General features: G+C 46.6%; 1 protein-coding gene across 1 annotated transcript in view; it reads left to right on the top strand.

Moving 5' to 3' along the window:
- Nucleotides 1-21827, top strand: part of ABCA4 (ATP binding cassette subfamily A member 4) — a 138448-nt gene extending 116621 nt beyond the window's left edge. The window contains exons 35-48 of the mRNA XM_018045782.1: nucleotides 248-363; nucleotides 1377-1524; nucleotides 4956-5079; nucleotides 5644-5773; nucleotides 8941-9061; nucleotides 9486-9548; nucleotides 10899-11005; nucleotides 12954-13095; nucleotides 14667-14801; nucleotides 15706-15809; nucleotides 15897-15989; nucleotides 17947-18196; nucleotides 19471-19557; nucleotides 21060-21827. Coding sequence (XP_017901271.1) covers nucleotides 248-363; nucleotides 1377-1524; nucleotides 4956-5079; nucleotides 5644-5773; nucleotides 8941-9061; nucleotides 9486-9548; nucleotides 10899-11005; nucleotides 12954-13095; nucleotides 14667-14801; nucleotides 15706-15809; nucleotides 15897-15989; nucleotides 17947-18196; nucleotides 19471-19557; nucleotides 21060-21095 — 1656 coding nt within the window. The 3' untranslated portion in view covers nucleotides 21096-21827. The remainder of the gene's footprint in view (nucleotides 1-247; nucleotides 364-1376; nucleotides 1525-4955; nucleotides 5080-5643; nucleotides 5774-8940; nucleotides 9062-9485; nucleotides 9549-10898; nucleotides 11006-12953; nucleotides 13096-14666; nucleotides 14802-15705; nucleotides 15810-15896; nucleotides 15990-17946; nucleotides 18197-19470; nucleotides 19558-21059) is intronic.

The raw sequence follows: 22582 nt of genomic DNA, 5'->3' as shown, positions 1-22582 counted from the left end.
GGAATTTTATAATTCATTGTTCCAAAAGATACAACTGAAGGTTCCCTTTGTAGGGAAGTGGGGGTGAAGCAGGGTAGGAGGACGAAGGACACCTTTACATACATTTGCTAGCCAAGAACTGTTTATACAAATGGAATCAGAATCCCAAACTGTAAGTACTGGAGGAGCCTGGCCCAGCCCGTGTCTTACTGAATGAGAAACAGAGGTGCAGAGATTAAGGACCTTGCTCCTCTCTTCTCTCTTCAAGATGAATTACACTGTAAGTGCTGCGCTGGTGGTGGGCATCTTCATCGGGTTTCAGAAGAAAGCCTACACTTCTTCAGACAACCTTCCAGCCCTTGTTGCACTGCTTATGCTATATGGGTGAGTTGTGTGGGCCATTAGCTAATGGGAAGGGAAGCCAGGGGAGGAGCTTGCTCTTCTGACAGAAAACCTGGGTTTCCAGTGTCGAGATCAGCTTCTAGTTCCTGGCGGGGTCTGTGGCTGCTGATCAGGAATCTGGCTGGCTTCTGTTTCTGACTCCATGCATGGAGCTGTTCCTGCAGCCCAGTGTACTTAGGAACAATGGAGATGCCCCATATGGTTTGAATCTTAATCTTCCTGAGAATCCATCACTGCCCAGTTCCTCACTCAGCTCTGACTCTTATTCATCTGTGGCCAATCTGTCCATCTCAGTGTCTCCTATACCAAGCCAAAAGTTGTTTGTAACATAGAAGACTACAGCTGAAAAGTCATTCCTGGGTCAGGACCAGAAAATAATGCAAGGATTAAATCCAATAGAATTACAGAGCATACAACTTTATATCTAAGCCCACCACTTACTATACATATAACTGTAGACAAGTAATTCACCTCACTGGGGCCTGAGTTTCCCCATCTGCAAAATGGAGATCAGGATACCTGGCCCTTCCTGCAGGGGCCAGCAGTGTCTTCCCAGAGTAATGGCCTCTCTTCATCTCTCTTAGAGAATCCAGGAACAAGTGTGAATATGACATATCAGCTCCAGTGAGCTATGAATATTAGCCTGTTGGAATCTCAGCCCAGCTTTGCTGATCCAGACTAGAATGGAAAGTGTTGCAGGGTAGAGAATGCTTCTATATATTGTGTAAGGCTTTATAATCTACAAGGCACATTCACAGCTCCTATCTCATTGCTCCTCACAAAAACTCCACGAGGTGGTCAGGAAAGGCATTGTTTGTCTCCATTCAAAGATGAAGAGCAAAAACCAAGGAAGGCAGTATCTCTTTGGTTCCCCTGGACTCTTCATCAGTTCAAACATACCACCCCGTGTGAGAGGGGGATGAATTATACCTAAGGGCACAGCAGGTGGGGTGGAAATTGGAACACCATCAACTGAATTGTGTCATTTCACACAGGTGGGCAATCATTCCCATGATGTACCCGGCATCCTTCCTGTTCGATATCCCCAGCACTGCCTATGTGGCCTTATCATGTGCTAATCTGTTCATTGGCATCAACAGCAGTGCCGTCACTTTTGTCCTGGAATTATTTGAGAATAACCGGGTAAGTGTGCCTTTCTTGGCTTCTTCGTTTAGTTATTAGGACACTAGAGAGTGTGTGAAGGTCAACCAGAGCCAGGGGCAAACTCTGTGTCTGTCAGTTCTTAGTGTGTAAATGAATGTTGCTGCTTCCTTTCCTTTATCCCTCCCTCTTCCCTTCCTTTCTTTGTTTCTTTAAGCTCCTTGTTCATTCATATGCTCTGAATGTCATGGTTTTCTGGACCCTTTCTGCAGTTTATAAAAGCCCTTTCATAATTCTAAGCTTTTAGATCTTACTTCTTCAAGAAATTATCCTTGGGGACTTTGGGTCTTAGGTTTTACACACACATATACTCAAGGTAACACATTCATGTCATTTCAGAATTTAAAAAGAACAGAAAGGCATACATGAAAAGTCTCCTCCTTTTTCCTGTTTCCCACTTGCCTAGTTCCATTCTCCAGAGGCAACGTTTGGTTTGAATTTCTTATGTATTCCGGAGTGCGTGCGTGGGTGTTCAGTATGCTGACATATAAACAAATGCATATATGACCTTTCTCCCAATTTCATATGCATATTGTAACAGAATAATATGAAGATTAATCCTGAGATTAGGGTTAGGAATTTGTAGCGCTGAATGACCCACTTCTATGAGCTGTGAAGTGCGCTTGTCACACGCACACCCCCAGACTGCTCCTTGCCCAGCAAGACCTGGCAGAATGAATACTAAACCAGTGGCAGTGCCCCAGGGCTGTCTTTGCTCTGCGCTTGCTCCCCCGGTCCTCTGTGTCTGAGCCCTGGCTGTCCTGGAAACATTCCCGAGAATCAGTGGGCTCTTCCGTGTGCCTGTGTCCCCAGCACCTCTCTTGCCCTTCTCTCTCTCGGAAGGTCTTTGCAGTTGAGAGGGTGGGCACCAGCCAGCACATCTGCACACCTGTCCTGTGGCCCCTCTCCCCACGCCTGCCTCCAGGCCTTGCTGGGAGGACCCAAGGCAAACCTGCATTAACCACCCAGTCACATGGCTTCCTGAGAGCAACTCTTTCCCTGACCTCATCAGGCTTTCTGTAGCCACTAAGCAAGAAGCAAAACCCCAGTTGTCCCGTGACTAATAAGAAATGTACCACATCACAGTCAGACCCCAGAAAGGAGGTGGATGAGAACAGACTCCACTAATGACTGGAGCATCCTGGAAGACTGAATATGCTGCTCTTTAGAGTTGCTTCTGTCACAGGCTCACAACTCTCCACATCTTAATAGAGTGTGTTACTTCAAAATAAAAGCTTCAGTTCAGTTCAGTTGCTCAGTCATGTCCGACTCTTTGCGACCCCATGAATCGCAGCACGCCAGGCCTCCCTGTCCATCACCATCTCCCGGAGTTCACTCAGACTCACGTCCATCGAGTCAGTGATGCCATCCAGCCATCTCATCCTCTGTCGTCCCCTTCTCCTCCTGCCCTCAATCCCTCCCCGCATCAGAGTCTTTTCCAATAAGTCAACTCTTCGCATGAGGTGGCCAAAGTACTGGAGTTTCAGCTTTAGCATCAGTCCTTCCAAAGAAATCCCAGGGCTGATCTCCTTCAGAATGGACTGGTTGGATCTCCTTGCAGTCCAAGGGACTCTCAAGAGTCTTCTCCAACACCGCAGTTCAAAAGCAGCAATTCTTCGGCACTCAGCTTTTTTCATAGTCCAACTCTCACATCCATACATGACCACTGGAAAAACCATAGCCTTGACTAAACAGACCTTTGTTGGCAAAGTAATGTCTCTGCTTTTCAATGTGCTATCTAGGTTGGTCATAACTTTTCTTCCAAGGAGTAAGCATCTTTTAATTTCACGGCTGCAGTCACCATCTGTAGTGATTTTGGAGCCCAAAAAGATAAAGTCTGACACTGTTTCCACTGTTTCCCCATCTATTTCCCATGAAGTGATGGGACCAGATGCCATGATCTTCGTTTTCTGAATGTTGAGCCTTAAACTCAAAACATCCCACTCCTGCCGGCTGCACTCATTTAGCCAACAATTACTGAGTGTGTACCCCTCTCCTGCATAAAAAAAGCTGATTGCTTCCCCCTAAATTGTGGAATAGATGGATGCTGCAGAAATTCCCAGAATCCCACAGGAGGCTCCTCAGGTCACAGAGACATCCACTAGGAGAGCACCGTGTGATGAATGTGCCAATATAAACCACTGTGGCCCCAGGAACTCCCTTCCGGTGAGGAAATGATCTGCACACCAAATTAGGAACTGATATAAATGGAGGTTCATAACCTTCCATGAGACAGCGTGTGACAGAACATCAAAGGAGCAAGACTGATAAAGCACCACAGACCAGAGTGGGTCAGCAGGACCCTGATAGAGGAATTCAATTCAAACCTAGCTTGGAATAAGTAGTATTTTATTAACCCACTTAATAAACAATGAAGTACCTACACTGAGCTAATCAGGTGTCAGGTGTTTAGGAAGGACACCAAAATAATTTGGACCCAGTTCCTGCTCTCTGGGCACCAGTGACTAGCGGAGAAAATATGCAGGTTAAAAAAAAATTAATCATGGTGACATGGTAAGTTCTCTAAGAGAGGGTTCGATGTTTTTCCATGGGAATCTGGAAAGGTTTAGGCTAGAAGAGAGTATTTGAGCTAGGTTTCTAAAGAAGGGCAGTTATCTGCCAGAGAGCAGGAGGGGAAAGAGCATTCTTTTCACTAATAGCAATAGTTAATAGAAGTTACAAGTGCAAGGGCCTAGAGAGAAGAACGTAGTGCCTTCCAGGAAGAGTGTAGAGGGACAGTGGGGAGGGGTAGATAGGCGGAGATGAGGTGACTAAGCGAAAGTGAAGAGGCCAGAGAGGAAGGAGGTTGTACAGCAGGGATGGGCCAGAAAAGTAGGTCAGCCTCAGCCCCTTGGTGTCCCCTCTGCCTGACACTGACACTTAAGGCTCATACAGCAAATACAGTCTACCACCTGAAAACAAGTCCCCAGCATACCCCAGGCACCAGGGAGGATCTCCGGCCATCTTTTCTGCTGGTGACAGTTGCAGACAGCCATTGCTGTCCTATGGGAGCTGAGAGGCAGAGCTAGGAGATGCGCAGGGGCCCTCTCCGCTTTGGTACAAGCGAGGCTGAGACACCACCAGTGACAGAGCCTGAGCTCCAATGCAGCCCACAGCTGTACCCAAAGAGGGAGAGTCCAGGCCACAGGCCCAGCAGCTGCTGCATCTCCTGGTAACAAAAGCCTGGGGGGCTTCCTGTGGAATTTCAAAGTGAATCCGCTGTGAAAGCTCCCCAAGCAGGCTGCTGGCTAGGGACACCTCCTGTGAGTATTCCCAAGCCTCCTATCTGCTTGACAGATCCCTCCAGCAGCCAGGCCCCTCTGGCTGCACACCATCCCCTGGCCCAACTCCACTCAGGAGGGGGCGGACAGGCTTGGCCCCATCACTGACTGTCCTGCTTTTCTATATTTCAGACGCTGCTCAGGATCAATGCCATGCTGAGGAAGCTGCTCATTATCTTCCCTCACTTCTGCCTGGGCCGGGGTCTCATTGACCTGGCACTGAGCCAGGCAGTGACAGACGTCTATGCCCGGTTTGGTGGGTAGCAGTCATGTGGCCCTGGATCCTCCAAGACTGGGAGGGCTCCAGTGGGAGTTTCTATGACCAACCTGCAGCCTGGACTGGGTCCGGGGGCACCTGGTTGGTCTGGGATTTTTTCCTGATACTAGAAGGAATCAGGGTGCTTCTGTGTCCATGGCTGAGGAGCATAGGAGGGATCAGGGACAGTTCCTACTCTGACTTGAGCCAATATGAGACTCGGGTGATGGCTCAGATGGTAGAATCCACCTGCATTGCAGGAGACTTGGTTCAATCCCTGGGTTGGGAAGATCCCCTGGAAAAGGTCATGGCAACCACTCCAGTATTCTTGCCTGGAGAATCTCCATGGACAGCGGAGCCTGGCAGGCTGCATGCAGTCCATGGGGTCGAAAAGAGTCAGACACAACTGAGAAACTAAACACAATGCAGAGACTCGGGTTTGTCACTGACTTAATCCCTTGTATAAGGCGTGGTCTAGCTGAGCCTAGTGTTGTAACTAGGTCTTGGGACGGCAGGGACAGCAGGACTTCATTCCTGTCCTTTTCTGGTGGTCTGCATCCCCAGGTGAGGAGCACTCTTCAAATCCATTCCAGTGGGACCTGATTGGGAAGAACCTGGCTGCCATGGCAATAGAAGGTGTGGTGTACTTCCTCTTGACGCTCCTCATCCAATACCAGTTCTTCTTCAGCCGATGGTATGCTCCGCCACTGGTACCAAGCCCAGCTCCTCACATCTGTCAGTCAGGGGACTTGATTTCACATCCATGTGGTCATCTCTTTCCTCATGAGCCCCACTCCGTAAAGATTGTTATGCTCTCAAAGCCTGGCTTGTTCTGAATAATGCAAGGAGAGACACATTAAAATAGTCACATTAGAATTTGTGAAAATTTTAAAGTGTTTAGAATATAACACGATTAATTTCAATCACTAGTATTTAATCCCATTCTTTTAATAAACATATAATCATATTAAATTGGATCATAGCATCACAAATGATAATGATTAATTGATATCCAAAGTACTAGGAAATCAATACATGCATTCATGAGGAAATGGACAAATCAGGCCCCTTTGCTAATTAGAGATCTGAGAGTGGGGACAGGGCAGAGGGGGAAGTGAGTAATGCGGAGGGTGATATTTGAGGTGAAGGCGGCCAGGTGCAGTGTGGCGGGGGTGGAGCAGTGGTCATGCCCCCCTGGTTGGGGAGCAAGAGGGTTGTCTGCCAACCCTGACCCAGCCCAGCCATGCCTTTCTTCCCATTCTGTTGCTCAAGGCCCTGCCTCATTCTGAAGTGTGTGCTCAGGTTTCCAGAAGGCAGCCCCCTCTGCAACCCAAGTTGATATTTACTGGCCTCGACTCAGAGGGCTGAACTGCAAGTCACTGGGCACTCAGAACAAGCTTTCCTGGACAGTGTTTGTCCCTTACCCTCTTATCCTCTCACCCTCTCAGGCCAAATGTGGGCACATATAAATAAAGACTCAGAGGACTGGTCTTTAGCTTTTAATCCTCAGGGAATTGAGTTATTGGAAAGAGGTTGAATAAGATAATGAATGTCAACACACTTAGAATAAAAATACATGGCCAGAAAGTGGTTCTAGCGGGAGGATTTGTCCATGGGACCCTCAGTCCTTGCAGGCCCCCCTCTGCAGCTTTGGCTACCTCTTTTTGGGGGGGGGCAGGGCACCCCTTTAAGAGGCCTTGGGTGGGAGAGAAGCAAGGGTTATTTACTAAAACAGACACACTTTAGCTTCAAACTCTGATGTCAACACATCAAGTGTGTCCTTCTGTATTAGACCAGGAAGAGGACCAGAGAAGTGTTCAGAATCTCTGGCTTCAAGAAGACAACAGGGCCCATCCTGAGAAACAACCAGGAAAGGAGAAAAAGGAGAGGAGGGAAGAACGGTACTCTTGGTAGTGGGTATGCACACATGTGGGGAGTTCAGAATGGCTGTGAAAGGAGAGGGTTGGGATGGGGGAGGCGGTGAGAGATGAGTGGAGAAGAAGGCAGAGTCAGGTCATGAAATGCCCCCTCACCTTGGTGAGGACTTAGAATTTAAGCCTGAGGACAGCAAAAAGTCGTTGGGGTGTTTTAATCAGGGAGATGACATGATTTGCAAGCATTAGAAACGGAGAGATGAGACAGGAAGCTGCTTTGTTACCTAGGCAAGAGACAGGGGTAGCCTGGAAAGGAGCAAGGGTGTTAGGAAAGAGTAAAAGAAGTTGATGGAGGAAATAGTAAGAAGTCTGTTAGACAAAACTTTGTAATGAACTGGATATGGCCAGGAACGGAGGGAGGAGAGCGTGTAGGCCAGGGTACTCAGGGTGTTCCGAGAAGAGGCTGTGTTGTTAAGGATGGTGAGGGTTCTGCTCGGCAGGGCAGGAGAACAATAACACTGAGCCACTGGAAATGCCTGCAGGGGCTGGGAGCTGGGAAAGCCTAACCCGGGCTGGGAGCTGAGGGTAGATGGGGAGATGCAGCTATGGTTGGTGGAGGAGTCAGTCCAAGAGATAAATGGGTAAGATCTCACACGCCACCCGACATGGCCAAAAAAAAAAGTGTGGGGAGAAAATTTAGGTATCTACTTAAAGCTTTTCAAAATTATGTTGAGTGTACATATTCAAAAGGGTTTGAGTATTACGGAATTAATTACTGGAGAGTAATTGTGCTGCAGGAGAACCATCCAGTGCAGGGAGGCAGGGCTCTGAGCTGTAGGACCTGACCTGACAGAAGTGTCTGCCCCTCTGTGAACCTGTTTCCTCAAATGGACGATAAGGAGATTGGATATAATTCTGCTACTCTCTGTTTCTTGACTCACTAACTGGGTGGGCCAGGCCATTTGGAATGTAATTTCTCTACCAATGTTGTTGTTGTTCAGTAACTAATTCACGTCCAACTCTTTGTGACCCCATGGACTGCAGCATGCCAGGCTTCCCTGTCCTTCACCATCTCTCAGACATTGCTCAAACTCATGTCCATTGAGTCAGTGATACCATCCAACCATCTCATTCTCTGTTGCCATCTTCTCCTCCTGCCCTCAGCCTTTCCCAGCATCACTGGTCTTTTCCAGTGAGTCAGCTCTTCTCATTAGGTGGCCAAAGTGTTGAAGCTTCAGCTTCAGGATCAGTCCTTCCCATGAATATTCAGGGATGATTTCCTTTAGGATTGACTGATTTGATCTCAGTGCTGTCCAAGGGACTCTCCCAATAATAACACCATTAACTGCAATAATAAAACTCTCTACAATTTTTTGAATAAAAAAAGAAAGATTAATGGGAGGATGAGTGGGAAGAGTAGGTGGGGCCTGACTGCAGGTCTCTGGGATTTCAGCTGAGGAGTTAAGGTTTTAACCTACAGCTGATGGAAAACTATAGTTTGGGACAGGAGATAACCTGATGGACTAAAAGAAGTAGGAGGCTTGGTTGCTAGTAACTATCATTTGTTGAGTGCTTACCATAGATGAAGGGTTCTATCATGATAGCAGCTACCAGGTTTTGAGTCTTGACTCTATGCCAGACCCTGTGCCAAGTTCGTCTTTACCACAATCCCATGAGGCAGATGTTCTTACCACCCGCTCCCTGTCTTATGGTTGAAGGAGGCGAGGTTTGGAGAGGTTCGGCAGCATCCTCACCATCACACACAGGGAGGCCAGGACTGGAGACCAGGGCAGACTCTGGTCTCGAGCGCTTGCCTTCTCTGCCTAATGCCTGACATCTTTCCTGTGCAGAGTCCTTTTGAGAGTCAAGCGTTAGGGGTGGAAGGCTAGGCTGGGGTAGAGGCCAGTGAATGAGCAGAGGGTACGATGAAAGGACAGCGCTAAGGACGCTGTGCACCAGCCCTCTCTGTCCTCTTGTCTTCCCCTAGGACTACTGAGCCTGCAAAGGAGCCCGTCATAGATGAAGATGATGATGTGGCTGAAGAAAGACAGAGAATTATTAGTGGAGGAAATAAAACTGATATCTTACGGCTAAATGAACTCACCAAGGTAAGGGAATAGATACAGAAATGTTAGTTTGGAGGTGCCCGTTGGACTAAGATGGCACGATGCTGTGATTTGCCTTCTGTAGAATAGGCAATATACTAATGCAAGCAATTCCTTTTCCCAATTTTATGTGAGATTGTCATCTTTGTTGTAATTAGTCTTCCAAGAACTTTCAGGCACTTTCCCTAGCATTTATCTTGGGCACTGACACAGGGCTTCAGCAAGAGCCGCTGCAACTGAGCCCTGCTAATGAATCTTCCTGCACTCCATTTCCGCACAGGGGCTCAGCTTCAACACTCTCAGTGCTCACAGCACCTCTATCACATCCGTGTCGATGTGTAACCTTCACCTAAGCCATCGTTTGCTCTCTTGCCCTCCCCCGTTTAACCCTCTGTTAGTCCTCCGTCCACTTTCTCTGATCTTGCAGGTTTATTCAGGCACCTCCAGCCCAGCAGTGGACAGGCTGTGTGTGGGAGTCCGCCCCGGAGAGGTGGGTACTCTATGGGCCACATGTGAAGGAACCTCAGGAAACCAGCTCCCATGCATGTCTCTGGTCTCCTCTGAAACAGAGCTGATCAACAGACATAAAACACAAGCCACGTAGGTCATTCTAATTGCCCAGTAGCCATAGGGGGAAAAGCAGGTGAAATTAGTCTTAATCATTAATCTTGTCCAATATATCTGAAGTAGTATCAGATATACTTACTTCAACATGTAAGTCATATAAAATGTCATTTATATTTTACATTCTTTTTTGTTACTGTTCTAAATCTTCAAAATCTAGTGTGCATTTAATCTTATAGTACACGTAGATGCATTCAAGTGCTCAGCAGTCACTGTCAAGGAGGAAAATTCTGCTTCCTACTGCCCTCTTAGGTTCTGGAGCCAGTGCTCTATCAATTGGACTGATAAAAGATGAAGTAATGAGAGAGAAGCAAAGAGAAAGTTTGCTAGCATGTGCACTGTACCTGCGCAGGAGCAATGACTACCCCAAAGGGGTGGTTAGAACTTGGGCTCACGTGGCACCTTAGCAAAGGAACAGTACATTGTTAGGGAAGTTACAAGAGAAAGGAGATGGACTTACAGTTTCTAGAAGGGTGGATTGCAGGAAAGTGTGTGGGTAAGCTGTTTGTGACCCCATGAACTGTAGCCTGTCAGGCTCCTCTGTCCATGGAATTCTCCAGAATACTGGAGTGGGTAGCCACTCCTACTTCAAGGGATCTTCCCGAGCCAGGGATCAAACCCACATATCCTGTGTCTCCTGCATTGCAGTCAGTTTCTTTACCATCTGACCTCCAGAGAAGCCCTGTATGTGAAAATAATGGCACATAAGGCTAGTTATTAAAGCTTGTGATAAAGATTCCTCTAGTGTCGTCTCCTGGAGAAGGCAATGGCACCCCACTCCAGTACTCTTGCCTGGAAAATCCCATGGATGGAAGAGCCTGGTAGGCTGTGGTCCATGGGGTCGCTAAGAGTTGAACACGACTGAAGTGACTTAGCAGCAGCAGCAGCAGCAGTGTCGTCTCCAGGCTAGTAAGAGTCTAAAGTTGTCTCCAGTGATTACTTTTGTCCATCTTGATAGAGAGGAAAGGGGAACACCTTGTAAATTTATGTCTTGCTTTGAGGCAAATAAGGGGAAGGCAGACAGCTTGTCTTATGTCTGCTTCTTCCCATTTGCCTTCAGCTCACAATCACCCTCATGCCAAATGACACATTCTGCTCCCATAGGCCATAAATGGCTAATCACCTTTATATGGCAGCCTGGGTCCTGCTTGCCCTGGGGCCTGACACTCTGACCTTGGGCTTCAGAGCGAGGCTAGTTCTGTGTGTTCTCCCTCAGTGCTTTGGCCTCCTGGGAGTGAATGGAGCTGGCAAAACAACCACGTTCAAGATGCTCACTGGGGACACGCCAGTGACCTCAGGCGATGCCACTGTCACGGGCAAGAGGTGAGTGTTCTGTTATCCTGCCTCAGGGTGTCTCTCCCAGGTCCTGAGGCATGTCCTCGTCCCTACCCTGTATCTGAGGATGACTCTGAGAGCCTGAAAGATCTGTATGGAGGTACAGACCTCCCAGCAAACATGGTCTGAAAAGTCTAAGACTGTCTGGAGAACTGAATTGAATTGTGATTGTTAAAAGATTCCTCCCTTAGCATGAATTCTCAGGAAACTCTGGAAGCACCAAATCAGCGGTTTTTAGTCTTTTGTGGGTCATAAGCCTCTGACCCTTTAATCATGTGATGAACACATGTACCTATAAAAGTTGCTTCCCATTGCCTCTCTTCATATGTTCTTTACTGACAGTTTCAGGGGATTGCCTGAGCCCTGAAGCACAGTTATGACCCTACAGGAACCCCTAGGTCCCAGATTAAGAACGTCTGTGGTGAAGCACCCTTTCTCTGGGTTGCGTTTCTAGGTGGGGCTTGTTCAGGAGTCCTCGGAAGCTTTAATCTGCATTGGCTATTTCTGTGCCAACACTTGGCTTTGCTGGCCAAGACTCTTTTATAAAGGGAGAACTGGCATGTGCCCTTGGATTCTGGGAGAGTGCCTGCTGCTCTCTGAAATAAGGAGCATGGAAACAGACTGGTCTTGGACAGGACAGGACAGAAAACATGAGCTGGCACTTGTCTGCCTCTTTACAAGCTGCTCCTTGAATAGCAGAGCTCACACATATTGTGCCCAGAGAAACTCTCTGTCCTGGTTTATGAGTGGAGTTAGCCACTGCTGACATCAAACCAACTTCTGCCTGCCTGGGGAAAGCCATCACCAACGTGGCCCAATGCTCCCTGGGTGAGGAGAGTCCTAAGCATTCTTCACTGGCTCAGACAGGATGAATTTGGTTCCCCAGCCTTCCCAGCCTTGCTTTTGGGTCTAGAGCAAAGAGAATGGCAGAGGTGGAGCCAGGCCATGACTGGTTCCACCTCATCTTCAGATCTAGCTTGGCCTACAACCAAGCAAATGACTTCATGATGGGAAGCAAAAGGGGAGAGGGCAGGGAGTGGAGAGCAAGGGGATGAAAGAAGATTTACCATGAGACATCAAAATGAGACGCAGGTAAAATCAAGACAGAAGCTAGAAACTATAGGTTTAAGACACAGGATTGGGGCTGTTAAGTGTAGTAATTCCTGTGGATTTGGTGAAGTACCCTCCTTGCTCCCCTGAGCGATTTTAATTGGCCACACCTAAATGGTTTTGTCACAGTAGGGAAGTACATGGCCTCTCTCTGTCCCATACCACTGCATCTATCCTTCATTCTTAGACCCTAAGCTATGAGAGAAGGAGCAAGAAAATTGGACCAGTCTGTGGTCAGTTTGTTTTTTCATCAAGGCAATGTACTTTTTAGTGGAGGAGAATACATTGATTAGAGGGAGTTAACAGAACTCATTTCATCTCTTCATCTCTTCTGCAGTTCTCTTGCTCTGTGTGGTGATCTGATTGGTTCCTCTTTCACTGACAGTATCTCTGTCATTAAATACAAGTAGAAAATTCACTTCCACTGGGAAGCATGCATCTTCTCTAGCTACTTCCCAAATATTTGAAAGGGATCAAAAAACATTGCTCCTTTTCTTAAGTTTGATCTTCCCTTTGTTTTTAAACTCACACATGAGGTGATCCAATCTAAAAGCACAGCTGTCTTTGGGTAACAGGTATTCAGTTTATCCTAGATAGGGAAATCTAGGAGAATCCAACTGGATTCAAAGCTCAGAACTCCTGGAGTTTATCAGTTTCTAACCAAAGAACCCCTACTTTGATTTCTAAATGTTGTTCACATTTTTAAAGCAAAAATGGGAAGAGGAGAGGGAGCTTTAGTATCGTTTTGGCAGAAACTCCTCCAGTCCCAGATCTCTGGTTACCCATTTTGTGAAGGAAACCTACTAACTGTTTTTTCTTCTTGCAGTATTTTGACCAATATTTCTGACGTCCATCAAAGTATGGGCTACTGTCCTCAGTTTGATGCAATCGATGACCTGCTTACAGGGCGAGAACATCTTTACCTTTATGCCCGGCTTCGAGGTGTACCAGCAGAGGAAATTGAGAGGGTAAATTAACTTGGTTTATTGTGTCCACTTAATAGTTTGGTAAGCCATGAACCTGCTTCATGAGAATTCATTTATTTAGATATGGGAAAACTAGAGCATGCTATCCATTAATTCATTCAACAAATGCTCAACTGAGTGTCTGCTGTATGCCAAGTACTCTTCTGGAAAACAAGAGTATAGCAGTCAACAAACCAGATGAAAAAAAATTCCCACCCTCCTATCTAACAACATGATATATGCATTTACCCTTTGATCCAGCCATCCCGCTGCTGGGCATTTACCCTGAAGACACACATCCCACAGTACAAAATACACATTCAAAAATGCATATTCACTACACTTTAGTCATAAAATATTGGAAATAGCTAACTGTTCAGGCATATAGGAAACTGATTGAATAATTTATGCCATAAATACATGCAGCAAGGTCTTATGCAGCTATTTTAAAAAGCCCAGGATTTCCCTGGTGGTCCAGCAATTAAGACTCTGTGCTTCCACTGCCAGGGGCATGGGTTTGATCCCTTGTTGGGGAACTAAGATCCCACATGCCGTGCCTGGTGTGGCCAAAAAGAAAAATCAAAACCAAAAAAATAGCTCTGTGAATGATACCGACTTTTTTTCAAGGAAATACTGTTAAATGAAGAAAGCAAAGTGTAAAAGAGCACACGTAGAATGCTACTTTTTCATGGAAGAAAGTAGGGCAAATAAGAAAGCATAAATACGTCTGCTTGCCTTCACAAATAGAGATACAGGAAGGATAAACGGGAAATCAATGAGTGTGGTGATCAGCAAGAGGGAAACAGGGTGAAGGGGAAATGGGAGGGAGTAACACTTCTGTCAGGACATGTTTTTGTATAGTTTAAACTTTTGTAATCAGGCTAACATTCTACATATTCAATAAATAAAACTAACTCAGTAAGAATGAGAAAGAGGTAAAAGTGAAAACAGAAAGAAATCCTAACACTGAAAGCAAACTAAAACCAACTAATCCAATTTTATTTCAAATGAATGTAATAATCATATGGAAGGGGAAGGAAAGAACTAATACAAATAGCTGATGACACAGTATTCGATTGTTATCCTCAGTCCTGGGCAGGCAGAGTGGAGATAAAGAACTACAAACAGACTATGAGCTCTTCCCAGTCAATTTGTTTTTTATAGAGGCATAGGAATAGCACTCCTGAAACAATTTTACATGTTTTATAGGACTAAGTAAATGAATAAGTGGGTTTATGTCATTTGGAGCCAGAGTTCTTCCTCTTCCACTCCTAACCATCGTCCAGGACACTGGGTAAGAAGCGTTGTCCTGCTCTGGAAAGGCTGAAGACTATTTCTCAGGGAGTTGCATCCAATGGATGTGAAGCAGACCAAACCGTACGGGGATCTAAGGATCTGAGACTGGAAAGGAGATGCCTGGCCCTTGAAGGCCATGAGCTGCTCCATAAGTTGTCATGTTTTGGCCTCACTGGGTCTGTCATCCTGGAGGAGTGAGATCTAGGAGCCCAGACTTTGAATTGCTGGGGTGTTTGCTTGTTTGTTTTTCCCAAATGGGATTTCTTTCTCCTCCCTAGGTGACAAACTGGAGTATTCAGAGCCTGGGCCTGTCTCTCTATGCAGACTGCCTGGCTGGCACCTACAGTGGAGGAAATAAGCGGAAGCTCTCCACAGCCATTGCGCTCATAGGCTGCCCACCATTGGTGCTGCTGGTGAGGACCCTGGAGGCCACCCGAGGGCTCGCGAGAGCCGAGGGCCACATCTCTGTGTTTGAGCCAGCGGATTTAGGAACTGCAGCGGTCTGTGTTTGTCTGGGTTGTTCCTATACTGCTCATATTGAGTGAATCAGTCCAATGTTTGGTTCACAGCTCTTGGGGGAAATCAGAGTCAAAACACATTATTACTTTGAGTTCCTGGGAAGCCTCTAGTGGGGCTTCAGGCTCACAGCAGGGAAATTCAGCCCTTCTGCAGAATGTCAGTGACTGGTCAAAACTTAGCTCTGCCTGAGGAGGCCTGTGAAGGTGAAAGTTGCTCAGTCATGTCCAACTCTTTCTACGGACTGTAGCCTGCCAGGCTGTTCTGTCCATGGGATTCTCCAGGCAAGAATACTGGAGTGGGTTGCCTCTTTGAGGTCCTAACTGGACAGGAGCGCTGGCCTGGAGCAAAGGCTCATGTGGTTCTCGCCACAGCTAGACCAGGCCCAAAGCCCTGTTCCCAGGCAGTCTGGGGTTCATGAGGGCATGGGTCACAGGACTTGAAAGGACCCTGAAAAGTCACCTGAGCTTTCTTCCTGCTTCCTTGCAAGCACACGTAGAGAATTTTATTTTCTTTTTTAAAAATAGTTCTATCATTGCTTTAATGAATTTTGACTCATTCATGGGCTAAAACAGATCTAGAGGCGTGCTGATGTTTCTTCATGCTCCTGATTCACCTCCTGCCTTCCATGCCCTGTGCTGCCTTCCCCGGCTCTTGCCCATGGGGGAGCGACTTTGTGCACTGTCTGCCAGAGAGCAACATCGCTCAGAGAGAGGAAGGTGCAGCCAAGGAGTGTGCAGGAACCGGGGGAGGCTGGCTCCCAGCCTGGCCCTCTGCCCTCTGCCCTCTCCCTCCCCACAGGATGAGCCCACCACAGGCATGGACCCCCAGGCGCGCCGCATGCTGTGGAACACTATCATGGGCATCATCAGAGAAGGGAGAGCCGTGGTCCTCACTTCCCACAGGCAAGAGATTCCCAGGGGCTGAGGTGGGGCAGGCGGGTGATGGAGTCCAGTCCTCTCAGCCCTCACCTGCTCTCTCCCTGCCCCCAGCATGGAAGAGTGCGAGGCCCTGTGTACCCGGCTGGCCATCATGGTGAAGGGCGCCTTTCAGTGTCTGGGCACCATCCAGCACCTCAAGTCCAAGTAAGGATATGGTGGGGTGTTGCCTTTGTTACCTTCGGGGGAGAAGTGGGGAGTCAACAAGGCCCTGTGCAGTTTTCTGACATGTGAGAGAGTCTTGCTGCTCCCCCATGCCACGGGCAGAGGTATCTGAGCCTGATTCTGCAGCAGCAGGTAGAGAAAACCAGCGTGCTGAATGCAGCTCTTCTTTACTGGGCTAACAGCCTGTGGCTGAAGGCTTGCTGAGGCTCCAGATGGGGATTCGGAAAGGGGCAAATTGGGATGAGAGCCCAGCTGGGATGAGAGAGGGTCATTACCACTGCCTCGTTATCACACCACTCATCCCAACAATCCAGAACCCGTGACCTATTTAATGAGTCCACAACCAACATGGGAGCAATCCAGAGACCAAACAGCCTGAACAGTCAGTTTCTTTCTGGCATGTCATATGCTTTTTTTCCTCTTTCTTTTTTATTTTTTAAATTATGAAAGTATTACAACACATTTACAGGAGACTTGGAAAATACAGAATCATATGCTTTTGAGTTTGGGAAATGACCATGTATTATATGACAAACCAGCAATGCCAGTAATCATTAGTAGGATTATCCTGTCCTTATAAATTGTAAACTGCTGTAAATAATGTGTTATTAATAACAGTTTGTGTGCCAAAGTGGACAAACACTTAAAATAAGCTTTGGATAATAATACCATACTCCCTTGCCTTCTGATATGTTTTATAAACTAGGAAGGGTGGACTTTAAATTATTACTTATTTATCAAACACATTTTGAGAGCCCAGAATAGAAAAAGTCACCATGCCAGTTGGTGAAAGGAAGAACACATAACCCACTGCATCTGTGCCAAGACACTTCATCTCGATGTTCCAGGAGAGTGTCTTGCACAGCACACATCAGGCTTCAAACGCATCATATGCAACAACAATTGAGATGAAGGTCTAATAGGTTAGCTGCATCTGGGCACTAGACCCATAATGTCTTGAGTAACAACAGCTTGGACGCTATACAGGGACTTCAGCATGTGAGGTCACCAGACCCATGTCAGCAGCTTCCAGTGTCCACCTGCTGGAGAACAGATGCTCCCTACCCCCTTTGCCTCTCAGTCCTCAGTTTCCTGTAGGAGAGCAGGTGAGCGGGAACATTCCTGTGTGAAGGATGGTCACTTTTCTGGGGGTAAAAGGTAAAGGCATTTTATTGCAAAGGGAAACAACCCTGGATCCTGGATGGAGCACTGAAATAAGTATACCGTGAGGTAAGTGTGAAGGGATGCCATCTGGCCGTGCACTCACTCTCTAGTGGACCATTGACCTACATGCGAGTGACCTGGTGAGTGAAGGAGGGAGGCCTCCATGGCCCTGGGCCTGGCAGCTCCATTTGTTCTGGAAGGTTCCCCAGGGAAGCACTGCCTTCCCAAGCCTTTTCGCCCACCAGGCCAGTGTCTTAAAGGCCCAGGCAGTCTTTCCACCTCTGAGGAAGCCCTGGGCAGCCTGTGATCTCTGCACAGGGCTCAGACAACCTTTGACTTCAGCACATACGGTAAAGGGAGTGCAGCAGGGAACAGCTGTGTCTCCAGAAGGTGGACACAAGAAGGTGTGACATAGACCTGGAGACCCACTCCATCGCATGAGGCAGTAAGACCTCCAAAAGCTAGTGTCAAACCACCTCTCCAGGAACCATCATGGCCCTTTCGGTCCTAGTTTTAAACACGCACGCAAGATCTATTTTGGTTTAGTTGCTAAGTTGTGTCTGACTCTTTTGCGACCCCATGGAGCCCACCAGGCTCCCCTGTCCATGAGATTTTCCAGGCAAAAATGCTGGAGTGGCTAGCCGCTTCCTTCTCTTCTCAAGATCTACAGGGCCTTTAATCCCCAATATTTGTGATAAGTCTAGTCCTCATTTCAGGATTTCCTTAGATCCAGCTGCTAACAGGCCTGTTCCACACCGCCATGTGCATCCCCCAGGTTTGGAGACGGCTACATTGTCACGATGAAAATCAGATCCCCAAAGGACGACTTGCTTCCTGACCTGGGCCCCGTGGAGCAGTTCTTCCAGGGCAACTTCCCAGGCAGCGTCCAGAGAGAGAGGCACCACAACATGCTGCAGTTCCAGGTCTCCTCCTCCTCCCTGGCCAGGATCTTCCGGCTGCTCGTCTCGCACAAGGATAGCCTGCTCATTGAGGAGTACTCGGTCACGCAGACCACCCTGGACCAGGCAAGGCTGGGGGGTGCCCGGCTGGGCAAAGCCTGGGCTGCGCTGCCCCGCTCGGCTGGAATCTACACGAGGGCATTGGAGGACGTGCCCAAGTGCCAAGTCCCTCTGTCCATTAGGGCAAACTTGGAAAATCAGAAATGGTTTTCTAAGAGTATTTCAGTCATCGACAGACTTCACTGACTTTTTTACAGCATTCTTCCTCACAACACTACGATGTTTTTTCTCCTTCCCAGTTTGTGGGGATGGCCCTTTTTTCCTTTCAAATCATCTCTACTGATGCTTAATTTAAATACAATAGAATGCACCTATTTAAAGTGTACAATTCAGTGACTTTTGGTAAATGTATGTGCCATGTGTCAGGTTTTTTTAACGTGGTCATTTTTTATTGTGGTAAAATATGTGTGTAAAATATATGTAATTATCATTTTTAAGTGGCATTGCACTTCAGCGGCATTAAGTATATTCACATTGTTGTACAACCATCACCACCATCCATCTCCAGAAATTTTTCATCTTTCCAAACTGAAACTCTGCACTCATCAAGCGGTAACTCCCCAGGAACTGCTCCCCTAGCCACTGGTTTACATTCTGTTGACTGCTCCACATACCTCGGAGACATGGAATCACACAGTATTTGTCCTTTTGCGTCTAGCTCATTTCAGTTAACATAATGCCCTCAAGGTAAATCCATGTGGGAGCCTGTGTCAGAATATCATCCCTTTTTAAGGTTGAATAATATTCAGTTGTGTGTATATACCATGTTTTGTTTATCCATTCATCCATATGGACATTTGTTTCTGGGTTTCATTGGTTTGTATTTGTTCTTTTTAAAATAAATATCCTTAAAGACTACTCAGCGTAGCAGTAGAAACAGGCAAGTCTCTGCTTACTCTCTGAGGAGCTGGCTCCCAGCACCTTCTTGCCAGCATAAGTAGATGGAGGCAGGGACAAGAGTTGGTCACACTGCACATTGAATTGAGAATAGAAAACTGGAGCGATCAGTTCCCGTCTTCCTGGCTTTGATTTTTCAGTTATTCCTGTAGAGGTTTAGGAGGCTACCACTAGCTGAGACTCTGCCTCATTTACCCATGATCCTCTTGCGGGCACTCCTTTGGCTTAGATCACAAGTCTGAGAGGAAACCCTGTGCCCTGGGCAGGACACAGGCTGCTCCAACATTAACTGTGGGAAACAACAAAGTGATGGGTGGGAGGGTGGGTGGAGGGTGCCCTTTTCTGGAGCTATCTACCTACTCTGGCCCTTCTCTTGCCTCCAGGTATTTGTGAACTTTGCTAAACAGCAGAATGAAACTTACGACCTCCCTTTGCACCCTCGAGCTGCAGGAGCCAGCCGACACGCCAAGGTACCTCTGCCACCCTTTCCCTGTCCACTGCTTGGGGCAGATCCTTGGCTCAAGGACCCAGCTGACACACTGGGCCTGCAGGGGCCCCAGACATGCCTCCTGCAGAGAGTCCCACCCATAGCAGCCCTCACCTCCTCCCTTCCATGCCTCACTTGTCTGGGCCAAAGATAGCTGTGTACCTTCATTTTATAATCAGGAAACTTTCGGATGGTATTGGAGAACATTTTTGAAACGAACTTTCTCATATATTTTTGCTTATAGCAAAAAAAAAATTGGATTTTGGAAATAAGCAGGGAAGATAGGAGAGAATATTAAAATATTTCAGTTGTTGGGATACTTGACGTATACATCTGGTCTTATGTTTGAATTTCAAAGTAAGGAAGTTAACTGGCACTCATTTCACTGGTGGTCTCATTTGGCTAGAGTAAAGATTATTCTCTGTTTTATGAAGAGGGCTCTTTGCTCTTTATAAAAATTTCAAAATGATGAAGGAAGTAACAATAAAAGGTATGTATCCTGGCCTGTCATAACTCTTGGGATATGTGCCTCCACATTCCTGCCCTGACACAGCACATAAGGAACACATTCATCCCAGTTCCCCAGAAAGAGAACAAAGGAGAGCTGGAGAAAGTCCTGGAGGAGGCGACCTAAGCCTGGGGTGTTAAAGGATCAAATTAATTCAGCCATCTTCTCCTGACTTACCTGGAGAGTAGATCAAATAAAATCAAAGTATTTTTTTCAATAAGCCTAATTTCCCATAAAGTTCTCATTCCTCCCAGTTTCCTGATTGTGAGAAAAGCTGGGTGCAGGTAATGATTGAAACACTCCTTTCCAAGGCACTATTTGTGATGCATTTTCCCCATTTCTCTTGACCAGCAGAGACGTAATGACTACTTGGCAAGGCTGACTTTGCCCAGAAATACCTAAGTAAAGGCATCTGTCCAGAGAAAATTAGTTTTGCTGAGATTTTCCAGCCATTCTTTCTCATTTATAAATCTTATATTTGCTGTTTACACCAGCAGAAAATAATTCTTTGAAAGCAGTTGCAGTTACAAATTCCTTTTGTAACTCAAAATACATAATTTGATTTCAGAAGTTTTTCCTAAAACTGTCAGTGGTCTCCTCACCCACAGCTGGCATGTACCCTCTTAAAGGGGGTAATACCAGGTCATCTCTGGACCTGACAAGGGGCATTCATGATCTGTGATCTGCAGCAGTTAACTCCAAACTTTCCCTCTTACTGGATGTGATCGTTTCCTATTTTGCCTGTCACATTTTAGCATGCAGATACTAGAAAACCTACTGCAGCATATTTATTAAATCAGCATTTTTCTATAATAAATGTGTGGTTCAATACCTCACCCTGACTCTGTGACATACAACCTTTATAAAAGTTTGCAAAAACCCTCCTGCAGAGCATTGTACATAAGTAAATGTCATGAAACAAATAATAATTATGTTTTGTTTACATTATCCCATTTTAAAACAATTTTCTTCTATAGGAAGTGGACAAAGGGAATTCTGCACCTCAAGGATGACCTTAATTATGATTTCTTGGCTTTTAAGATAGTAAGGACATGATAACTTCCTTGGCTAAAAAAAAACAAACCAAAAGGCACCATAAGAAATGTTACAGAAGGTGTGGCTAACATACATGTCAACATGTACATGCGTGGTGGGGCATGAATCTTTAAAACATCTGGATCGTAGAGTCAGAAGAACCTGCAGGATCATCGGCTCCAAACATTACAGACAAGGAGATAAACATAACCTGTAAACCTGGATGATCTGATAGACTCTAGTGCCCTCAGCTGAGCTTCCTTCAGAGCTTGACCAACGGCTATTTAACTTAAAGTCTAAAAGCCATCGAACCAGAAAACCGAGATGGACAGAGTCCATCTAATCTCCTTCTACACTGCCCAGGTTTTCTGCTGCAGCTTAAAAAGAACTGTGGGCAGCTGAAAGGGCAGGAGCCTCTGCCATGTGGTCAGTCACACCAGCCAGCATAAGCAACCTCCTGGCCGCAGAGACGAACACAGAGGAGGCACACGGTATAGACCCCAACTTGGAGGCTTTTTCAGAAGGAAACAGGAACTGACTCGCTCACCTGAAACATCCGATGGGAAACTCATGCAACCAAATGAGCGCAGAACGCGCTTCTTCCAGACCAGACCGCAGAGGGAGAAGCCTGGGGCCGCCTTCCTCCTGGCCCTGGCCTCCGCACTGTTCCCATTTCAAGTGGATCTGCGTTGTGTGTGTGTGTACGTGTGTGTGTGTTATTTCTAAAGAGAAAATAAAATGCAAACACACTTTCAACAAACTATCCCCACTCACTCCTCTCCCTGAGGGCACCATCTGGTGTAGTTTTGGTCATTCCCGATGCCCATATGGCTTGCCATCACGGCATGAGCTTATGTGAGAGTAATTGCCCCGGGAGTGCCAGTCACAGCAAGCTTCTGTAATGAGCTAGCCTTGATGTTCCATGGCAAGTCTGCCTCACAGGGTTTGCGACAACACCCAACTGGCAGTGCATGTAGACATTATCCACTGTCAGCTGGGTACTGTTTGCATCTAGGTTGAGTTCCCTGCTGGGAACTAAATCCCACAAGCCACAAGGTACCACAAAAAATAAATAAATAAAAATTTTAGCCGCGAAACATAAGCAGGGAAACCTCGAGAGGGAGGAGGCAGGCACACACTTAGCCTGGGTTTGAGGAAAATTCAAGTTGGAGACTAGACCCAAATCTCCTGAGAACATGTTTAATTTATTGAAAAATTTCCCAATCTGGATTAATAAGAAAAATTTACAAAGAAGAGGAGGAGAAAATGGAAAGAGTCAGTTTAGAAAACAAGACCACTTGGGAGCTATTCCAGGGGTATGACTTGCTGCCATATTTTTCTAATTTCCTGTTCTTCTTTGGGGAACTCAAGATTTTAGAACAGCTGGAATCAAAAGAGGATCTCTTTCACTCTAAGTAAAGAGCTCATAGAGAGCTTGATTTGTTCCTGCTACTCTAGATCTCCT

The sequence above is a fragment of the Capra hircus genome, chromosome 3 (genome assembly GCF_001704415.2).
Source record: "Capra hircus breed San Clemente chromosome 3, ASM170441v1, whole genome shotgun sequence".
Classification (NCBI taxonomy): domain Eukaryota; kingdom Metazoa; phylum Chordata; class Mammalia; order Artiodactyla; family Bovidae; genus Capra; species Capra hircus.
Note: the sequence above shows the minus strand (reverse complement) of the source record. Positions and strands in the feature narration are given on the sequence as shown.